The 10,000-nt window shown below is 46.6% G+C and overlaps 2 protein-coding genes across 3 annotated transcripts in view; both read left to right on the top strand.

The window, feature by feature from the left end:
- Positions 1-5,256, top strand: part of LOC138591390 (uncharacterized) — an 8,515-nt gene extending 3,259 nt beyond the window's left edge. The window contains exons 3-9 of the mRNA XM_069661978.1: positions 531-590; positions 722-800; positions 886-1,007; positions 1,148-1,258; positions 1,579-1,685; positions 2,025-2,115; positions 2,371-5,256. Of these exons, the coding sequence (XP_069518079.1) occupies positions 531-590; positions 722-800; positions 886-1,007; positions 1,148-1,258; positions 1,579-1,685; positions 2,025-2,115; positions 2,371-2,484 (684 nt within the window). The 3' untranslated portion in view covers positions 2,485-5,256. The remainder of the gene's footprint in view (positions 1-530; positions 591-721; positions 801-885; positions 1,008-1,147; positions 1,259-1,578; positions 1,686-2,024; positions 2,116-2,370) is intronic.
- A 764-nt stretch (positions 5,257-6,020) lies between these two features.
- The window catches only part of baz1a (bromodomain adjacent to zinc finger domain, 1A), an 18,519-nt gene continuing 14,539 nt past the window's right edge, over positions 6,021-10,000 (top strand). For both annotated transcript variants that reach the window (XM_069661703.1, XM_069661702.1), the window contains exons 1-6: positions 6,021-6,084; positions 6,399-6,538; positions 7,824-8,102; positions 8,483-8,644; positions 8,928-9,032; positions 9,666-9,753. In XM_069661703.1, coding sequence (XP_069517804.1) covers positions 6,426-6,538; positions 7,824-8,102; positions 8,483-8,644; positions 8,928-9,032; positions 9,666-9,753 — 747 coding nt within the window. In that variant the 5' untranslated portion in view covers positions 6,021-6,084; positions 6,399-6,425. The remainder of the gene's footprint in view (positions 6,085-6,398; positions 6,539-7,823; positions 8,103-8,482; positions 8,645-8,927; positions 9,033-9,665; positions 9,754-10,000) is intronic.

The following is a 10,000-nucleotide window of genomic DNA, read 5'->3' as shown; positions in this document are numbered from 1 at the left end:
GATGGTGATGGTGGTGATGGTGATGGTGATGTTGATGATGGTGATGTTGATGTTGATGATGGTGATGGTGATGTTGATGATGGTGATGGTGATGGTGGTGATGGTGATGGTGATGTTGATGATGGTGATGTTGATGTTGATGATGGTGATGGTGGTGATGGTGATGGTGATGGTGGTGATGATGGTGGTGATGTTGATGATGGTGATGTTGATGACGGTGATGATGGTGGTGATGTTGATGATGGTGATGGTGATGGTGGTGATGGTGATGGTGGTGATGATGGTGATGGTGGTGATGGTGGTGGTGATGGTGATGATGGTGATGTTGATGATGGTGGTGATGTTGATGATGGTGATGGTGGTGATGGTGATGATGATGGTGATGGTGATGGTGGTGATGATGGTGATGTTGATGACGGTGATGATGGTGATGATGATGGTGGTGTTGATGATGATGATGATGATGATGGTGATGGTGATGATGATGATGATGATGATGGATGATGATGATGATGATGATGATGTTTCAGATGCAGCAGCGCTGTCGGCCCACGGTTCACGTTGACAGCTTCCTGTTTGATGAAGACGAGGTGGACTCTCGCTGTGAGGAGGGAACCATGAGCCGCTCATTCTGTCTCAGCTGTGGATCCTTCAGAACTGCCCCACTGGTCAGAACTCATCTACGGTTCACGTTGACAGCTTCCTGTTTGATGAAGACGAGGTGGACTCTCGCTGTGAGGAGGGAACCATGAGCCGCTCATTCTGTCTCAGCTGTGGATCCTTCAGAACTGCCCCACTGGGTCAGAACTCATCTTCATCATCACCTCAACACAATCAGTCTGATCCTCGTGGACTTCCTGCTCACTTGTTCTTTTTTGGCTACAGACTTCATCTCTCACTCGTTCTCGATATCTGAGCTGCAGTTTCTGTTCGAGAACGTTCTTCCGGACCTGAGTGGACGGATGCTGGTGGACGTGGGCTCCAGACTGGGAGCGGTCCTGTACGGGGTCAGTGCCAACCAGTACATACTGAAGCTAACATGCTAACACCTCCTTTACAGATGAAGTAATAATCTGACCTAATCTATAAAACTACATCTATTAATCAGAAACTGTGTGTGTGTGTGTGTGTGTGTGTGTGTGTGTAGGGTTATGTGTTCAGCTCGGCCTCTCGTCTCGTCGGTGTGGAGCTCAGCGACGAGTTTGTCAGACTGCAGAACGACATCGTGCTGAAATACAACCTGACCGACAGAATCCAGGTTCCTCTCTCTCTCTCTCTCTCTCTCTCTCTCTCTCTCTCTCTCTCTCTCTCTCTCTCTCTCTCTCTCTCTCTCTCTCTCTCTCTCTCTCTGTCTGTCACTCTCACACACACACACACACACACACAGATTATGTTATGTCTTTTAGCAGAGGATAATGAAGAATGTGTGATCAGCATCATGTGGCTCATCAATCAATCAAATCAGAAGATCAGTCCTGATTACAACGTTATCAATTCCACCTGGACAGTGGAACTACTCTGACAGTGGAACCTAGTAGAACCAGTGGAACCGGGTCTGATGTCTCTCCTCTCCTGTAGGTTCTCCACTCTGACGTCTGCCTGCAGAACGTTCTGCTGCAGAACGCCGACGTTCTTGTCATGAACAACGTGTTCGAGTTCTTCATGGAGCCAACACAACAAGTCAGGTCAGGACACACACACACACACACACACACACACACACACACACACACACACACACACACACACACACACACACACACACACACATTAATATACAACAATACACACTCATAATAACAATCATCACACACATACCCTCGTGCACAGCACTGTTCCAGAGAAAACTACAACTCCCATGAGCACCTTCTAGGCTATATAAGGTTGCTCATGTCATCCCGTGCGTGTGTGCGTGTGTGCGTGTGTGCGTGCGTGCGTGCGTGCGTGCGTGCGTGCGTGCGTGCGTGTGTGCGTGTGTGCGTGTGTGCGTGTGTGCGTGTGTGCGTGTGTGCGTGTGTGTGCAGGGCATGGAGGTTCATCATTGAGAACTTCAGGAAGAAAGGCTCTCTGCTGGTCACAGTCCCCAGTCTGCAGGAGAGTCTGAACACTCTGCAGGTAACACACACACGCACACGCACACGCACACGCACATGCACACGCACACTCTCTCTCACACACACACGCACACGCACACACACACGCACACACACGCACACGCACACACGCGCGCACGCGCGCACACACGCGCACACGCACACACACACACACACACACACACACACACACACACACACACACACACACACACACACACACACTCTCAACCGGACGAGTAGTAAACACAGCTGACTTCCTGTTTGTGTCCTGCAGGAGGCGCTGCAGCCCGGCTGGGTGGAGGAACTTCCTGTGGACTACGATGTTTACCTGGGCGGAGACACAGACCCCGATGCTCTCAGACAGATCCACCTGTACAGGGTCATGTGACCTGGACTGGACCCTTGGTACTGTTGTTGATGGGTCTGACTCCTGAACTGGACCCATTTAAAGACTGATGTGTCGACCTGCCTGATCACATGGGTCTGAAATCCCTCCTGGACTGTTCGGGTCAGAAACACGGGGCTCACTTGTGGACCGGGTCAGAGCTTCACTCTCCTCCATGTCGTCCTCCTCGGGTGTCAGTAACTCTGAACTAGTTTAAAACCAATAGTCTTCATGTATGTGACTAACCCCTCCCCTCTGTCTGGTCTGTGTGACTCTCAATGGGAGCATCAGTGACTAAATGAACATCATGCTGTGTTGAAGAAGACTTGAAACTAGAGACTGAGACCATAAACTCATCAGGAACATGTTTACTGAGGGAATACATCAGGAGAGGAGGAGGAGCATGTTCTCATAGACTGACTGTGCTGTAAAAGCTTTGTGTGTAAATATCTTCACCTCCTGTTGCCTTCAAACGTCTGTCCCACATTCACTGTGGACGAGAGAAGTCATGTGACTCAACATGATGATGATCAGTGATGTATTGCTCTGTTTGCAGTATCTGTTGTACTTTTACTGCACTTCATGTATCTGACTCACATGACCAAACATTTTAAAACAAGATGCACTGCACAAAGACCAGAACCAGAACCAGTTTATGTATCCCCGGGGGGTTCGGGCATTACAGTTACTCTGACACAGAGAGAAGCATGAAGAAATGATGGAGAGAAATACAAGTAAGAGATACGTCAAGTATGTACAGTACATATACAATGATAAGAAGTAAAGATTGAATATCGGCTGAGACATGGGCTCTGTGGGGATTTCAGTATGAGGGTCAGAATTAAATACAATTGCCAGACAAAGTACAGCAACACAACATTGTTCATCAACAGTCTCAATGCAGTATGTCAGATTATTGCACAGAATATTTATAACATATACTGTAACAGTCGGATTATGGCACAAGAGTCCGGTCTCCTCTCCATCCTCAGTCTCCTGGACCTCGCCGCAGCCTTTGATACCCTCCCTCACCAGCTCCTCATGGACTGTCTGGCTAGCATTGGAGTTGGGGGCACTGCACATCAGTGGTTTGCCTCCTACCTTGCAGACAGGACGCATTCTGTGCAAATCCAGAAGTACAGGTCAGAAAGCTCCACAGTTCACTATGGTGTTCCACAGGGGTCAGTACTGGGACCGCTCCTGTTCTACCTGGTCTACCTCCTCCCGCTTGGCAACATCTTTCGACACTACAGCATTCATTTCCACTGTTCTGCTGATGATACACAGCTGTACATGTCCACGACGCCCTCCTCTACCCTCCCCTCCAGCACCCCCTCTGCCTGTCTCCATGATTTACAGATATGGATGACAAACTACAACTACCTCAAACTCAACAGGAGTAAAAGTGAGCTAGTCCTCATTGGCACTAAATCCACACTCTCAAAAACTGATATCTGTTCACTCACCACAGCTGAAGCCACAGAACCTGTTTCCACACAGGTTCAGAGCCGTGGTGTCACCCTGGACACTCCCCTCTCCTTCACATCATATAAACAATGTTTCCCAGATTGCCTTTTTCCATCAGCGGAACATCTCGAGACTCCGCCCTGCTCTAACACAACACTGCACAGAAGTCTGAGTCAACACTCTGGTCACATCTCACATTAACTACTGCAATGCCATTCTGGCAGGCATCCCCAACAAACTATCCACTGACTCCAACTCATCCAGAACACTGCTGATTCAACTGCACTGGCTCCCTGTGTCACAACGGATTCACTTCAAAATCTTATTACTAACATTTAAAGCTCTTCATAACCTGTGCCCTGCTTACCTCACAGACCTCCTTCACAGCTGCACTCCCTCTCGCTCCCTACGGTCCTCATCAGCAGGTCTGCTGGCACTTCCAGCCATCAACCTCAGCACAGTGGGTGGCCGGGCCTTCTCCCATGCTGCACCCAGACTTTGGAACTGCCTTCCCCCTCACATGCTCATGCTGGACTCATCACAGAATTCAGTTCTGCTCTCAAAACGCATCTCTATAACCAGCTTACTCACTTTAATTCCATCAGTCTGCATGCTATCCAATTTTAATTGCTTGTATGATTGTCCAGAGGTGGGATAACCCGTCACAGACAACAAATGAGCTGATTTTTAAAACTCTCTTTGTACCAGGAGTGCCTTTAAAAAAGACGCTCTGTAGATAAAAAACACGGGAAACAAAGACAACAAAACAATGTCATGAAAAACAAACATTCCAAATGAAAAATAAATAAACAGAATAATATGTATAAAATAAAAACAAACAAACACAGGCATTAAAGGAGTCATTTCAAACAGCTCCCCCCCCCCCCCCCCCCCCCGCTGTCACTCACTCCGCGTCCTCTCCACCTCGTCACCGCTTCCTGCAGTTAACCTCTCTGACGTCACCACTTCGTTTCATCACCGCCGTCCTCCTCACACACACGCAGCGGGACGTTTCCACGGCAACCATTGGCTGACAGCGGAGGAGAAGCAGGAAAACCGACCAACCATCACTGAGGAGGACAGTGAAGCCCCGCCCACTTACTCACTGCTTATGGTGCGTTCACGTTAAACGCTTAAACCCGAAAACATGAAAATTGACAGCCACTCACAGAGCGACATAAGTCAGACACACCGTGTGATGGTGTTGTTGACATATTGTATATTTTATATACAATATATATTGTATATTTTATATTCTATATTTTCATATTTTAATTTTAATGTTGTGACTTTGTTGATATTTCAGATTTTTTTATGTGGTGCAAATATTTGATCTTTTTAAATGTTCTCAAAACTTTCATGCCAATAAAGCTTGAATTGAATTGAATAAAGCCGCATAGCAGCAACCTAACTGTTCTTCCTTCGCCTTCTTTATTATATTCTGTACGACCAATGATGTGGTGAACTTTAAAGACCGCTGATGAAGTAATGTGTTAAAAAGTGCAGTGAACAGACAGACGCTGAACAAACTGTCAGTTTATTTTAAAGCGTGTTTGTTTGTTTCATGTTTCACATCTTAAAGAAAATATCCTGGATGAATAAGTGAATAATAGGATATATCTCTCATTAATTGCTTTGTTTTCACAGTTTGTATATGTTATTCAAAGCGTAATTAGTTCATTATGAAGACATATTTTGCTGATTATCTTACATGATTATGAATGTATTGTTGGTTACCACTATATCACCTCTATTATTTAATAAAATAACAACCAAAAACGACAATTATTATAATAATTATACATACCTATAATAAATCCGGATATACTTCAGGTTGAATAATATTCAGTCAGTCTGTGATGAGCTGATGAGTGTTATGATTTAATATACAGACATTAATAGTCTGAGAAATAATAATCTCATGATACTCTACATATTGAGTAACGTAATAACTTTATGTGTGTGTAAAACAGGCGAACATACCGAGACACTAAAGTGTCCCAGCTTGGAGCGGGTCCCTGAATCGGTCTAAAACTTGGTCAACAAGCCGCCAGTGTGAGCCGCTCTCAGCTCAGCCCGGGACTTCTACTTCTACCGTTCTAACGGCGGATTATCGGTCCATCGTTACGCAACTCGGTAAAGCCCGTCAGAATGTGGTTCCTCTGTGTTCCTGTCTTAGAGAGCGGGAGCAGAAAGAGTTGTTTTCTTGTTGTAGAGTGAAACAGTGAGTGTGAGCTCTCTCATAGTGAGCGGCTCATCTCCATGTGGGCAGATTATCACCGAGTCTAACAAAAGACCCGCGCCGCTCCGCACGCGCTCTGCTCGGTGTCTCCTCCGGTGTTTTCAGCTCAGGACTCCGGTTTAAGTCTTCAGGTTGACTTCTGTTAGTTTGGCCGGACTTTGTGTGTCAGGTTCGGTCTTTGTGACCCGGATTCCCTCCTTTTTTTCAGAGAGCTGCCGGTGGCCGCGGAGCTGAGATGCCGCTGCTCCACAGAAAAGCCTTCATCAGGCAGAAACCTCCGGCGGACCTGCGGCCGGACGAGGAAGTCTTCCTCTGTAAGATCACCCATGAGATCTTCAGGACCTACGAGTGAGTACCCGAGAGCTTACCTGGCTCATCTGAGAGCCGCTAGTCCCGCTGAAGGGAACTTTAGAGGATGTTCTGACTGACAGTTGGTCGGCTGGCAAACTTCCAGACAACAGAAACAAAAGCAACAAATAAAAGTTTGATCAACTGAGAAACAGGTGAAAGTCTCCGTCCACAGGTCGGAGACTGTCCCAACAGGTATCTGCTGTCAAAAGGGGGCCAAACACCTCGAGGACAGGTGTTCTGTTAGCGAAGTTAGCTAGCTGACGGAGCTAAAGTGAATTAGCGTCTGTTAGCTGTGCTAACAGTGAAGCTGTCAGTCGGCGGTTAGCTCAGCTAGTTTTAGCCGTTAGCTGATAGAAACAGGCCCGCTGTCACTTCACCCGCTCAGGGTCAGTTTAAGGGACGGTTCACCTGTGTGTGACGCTGTCCAGGTGATGTTAGAGAGCTTCAGGTGGAGTCTGCTGAGTTTCACATCACACAGGTGAATAATAACTTCTTACTGTGTCTGTTTGTTCAGTCACAACCCTCATCAGATCAATATGTAATCTGAAATAACCCCTATTTTAACTAATAATAACTAATGGACTGTACTCATGTAGCACTTTTCTAGTCTTCTGACCACTCAAAGCTGCTTTTACACTCCACGTCACATTCACACATTCACACATTCACACACTGAAGGCAAAGGCCTAATTGCCGATCTCCAATCAGATCAATGCACATTCATACACTGGGAGCAATTTGGGGTGCAGTGTCTTACTCAAGGACACTTTGACATGTGACTGTAGCAGTCAGGGATCGAACCCCCAACCTTCCGACTGGGACATGACCCACTCTACCACTGAGCCACAGCCGCCCACTAACAATAACTTAGATTAAACTGAGAACTGATGATGAACAGTGACAAACAAAGTGTGATTATTGTGCTTCATTTCTTCTGTACGTTCTGCTGCATGATGAGCCTCTGACCTGTCTCACTTCTTACTGACATCAATAACTTTTCATGATCACGTTTCCTGACTGAACTCTTCGTGACTCCTGAAGTTCGTTTAAAGTTGCTGTTTGTCATCAAAGTGTTGAAACTTTAACGTTTGACTTGTTTGTATTTCTTAAAGTAAAGTTGTGTATTGATTTGAAATCAGAGCAGGTGTCAGGTGAACTGTGTCCTGAGGATGGTGCAGACATGTGGATAAACTGAAGCATTGATCAGAACTGATCACTTCTGTGTACATTTATTGTACAGGAGGTATCACTCCTTTCATTACTTCCTCTCTTCTTTCCTCAGTGAGTTTTTCGAGCGAACCATCCTGTGTAACAGTTTGGTGTGGAGCTGTGCTCTGACAGGGCGAGCAGGCCTGACCTACCTGGAGGCTGTGGACAGCGAGCGGCGGGCGAAGCAGAGTCTGCAGAGGTTCCCTCCATCTCTGGTGGTTCCTCTGCTCCACCTGGCTGCTCTGAGCCACCGCTGCAGACTGACAGAGCTCTGCGAGGACGTCTACACTTTCGTCAAAGACCGCTTCTTCCCCGGAGAGACAGTGGACGTCACTGCACGCAACGGAGCCAGGTGCTTATTATTCTGCAGCTCATCTCTTCAAAGCCACCAGAGTCCATTGACTAAAATAGCAATTTTACCTCACAGAACACAGGAGCCGCTGGTCTCCGCTGCTTTAATCAGTTAATTTGATCCTGTCATAGTGTGACTTTGGGGCTTTAAATGGTTAGTATGGATCCAACTAATTATTCATTTAACACACACAAAAGAACCGGTTGCAGCAGCAGTAGACCAGAAACTTCTGTGCTCAGTGAGGTAAAATGAGTGTTTTTTTCAATGGAGTCTGGTGTCTTTGAAGAGAGCGATGTAACATCTGTTTACGGTTAAAGGGGTTAAAGGTTAAAGCGTGTGCATGTGTGTGTGTGTGTGCGTGTATGTGTCTGCGGTTGCAGACATGTGTGTGAGATCCTACAGGTTCACTCTCCTCATTCCAGCGCTAACGGAGCGCCGGCCGCTAACGGTCATGTCAAACCAGCTGACGCTGACACCATCGTCATCAGTGACAGTGACGAGGAGAGCAAAGACTTCCAGAGTCCCACAGCGCAGATCAACAGGTCCGTAGGTCAAAGGTCATCTGGTGTATATAATGACTTTTGTTTAATAAAGGAGGAAGTGAAAATAATAGTATGCTGCTACTAGCTTAACACTCACACGTGTGTGTGTGTGTGTGTGTGTGTGTGTGTGTGTGTGTGTGTGTGTGTGTGTGTGTGTGTGTGTGTGTGTGTGTGTGTGTGTGTGTGTGTGTGTGTGTGTGTGTGTGTGTGTGTGTGTGTGTGTGTGTGTGTGTGTGTGTGTGTGTGTGTGTGTGTGTGTGTGTGTGTGTGTGTGTGTCCACAGGAAGAAGAGGAAGAAGCCTCTGAACCCGTCGGTGTTTAAATACACAGTGAAGATGATGAAGGACGAACAGGGAGAGCCGTTCACTGTTAAAGCTAACCAGCTCAGGTGAGGAGGCTCACCTGGAGACTCTGTCACATCACACACACTGACTGTGCTGTGTGACCTGTGTGTAGTTTGTTCATCAACACTCCAACTGTCAGACTAAACAGTCTGAAGGTCCCGACGGGTCAAATTCATGGTGAAGGTTTTTTAGGGCGCCCTCTGCTGGACCACACGGCCAAGTGCTTCAAGCTCTGTGTAACTGTAGAGTCTAAATCAGACGGCTGATTCATTTACACTTTCACTTGTTGCAATACAAATTTAAAGCTCTGATGGATTTGAGATAGATGTTAAGTCTTGTATTGATGGTCGTCTAACTGCCAGTATCCCTCCAAACACACACACACACACACACACACACACACACACACACACACACACCTCAGTGCTGTCGGCTGCTGTAAACACCTCACAAACACTGAAATTGATCAGGATTTTATTCCTTGGTGAGCAAAATGAAGAGCAGCAGCAAGTTCAGTGATCGCTCGGTGATCGCTCGGTGATCGCTCGGTGATCGCTCAGTCTTGAAATGTGAAACTATCCTTTAAGTTTGCAGAACATTAACAGCCAACATGTCTTGAGGTCAGACTCATGTGAGAGGTGCTCAGCAGGTGTTTGATGAAAGCTGTGTTTGTTCAGTCGCAGGAAGACCACGGTGTCCAGAGAGCGACTGAAGCTGCTCTTTAAGCAACACTGTGAACCTCAGAACGGGACCATAGCACTCAAGGTGAGAACGACATCACCTGAATTCATCTTCACCACATTTAACAGATCCACACACTATAAGCTCTGAGATGCTGCATGTGTTGTATTAACTTCCTGTGGGACTCCCTATAAGCATGAAGTGATCTGTCCACTAGGCCTGTCAACGAATATTCTAAATTGAATATAAAACCGAATTATAATAAAAAACGGATATTCGGATATTAAAATTAATATTCGTTGTGACAAAAAAATCCGCACTGCCGCGGCTG

Source organism: Semicossyphus pulcher, unplaced genomic scaffold (assembly GCF_022749685.1).
Source record: "Semicossyphus pulcher isolate SPU_LCO1_2020_fin unplaced genomic scaffold, fSemPul1.0.p SCAF_14, whole genome shotgun sequence".
NCBI lineage: Eukaryota > Metazoa > Chordata > Actinopteri > Labriformes > Labridae > Semicossyphus > Semicossyphus pulcher.
The sequence above is the reverse complement of the archived record's forward strand: the minus strand, read 5'-3'. Positions and strand labels throughout refer to the sequence as shown.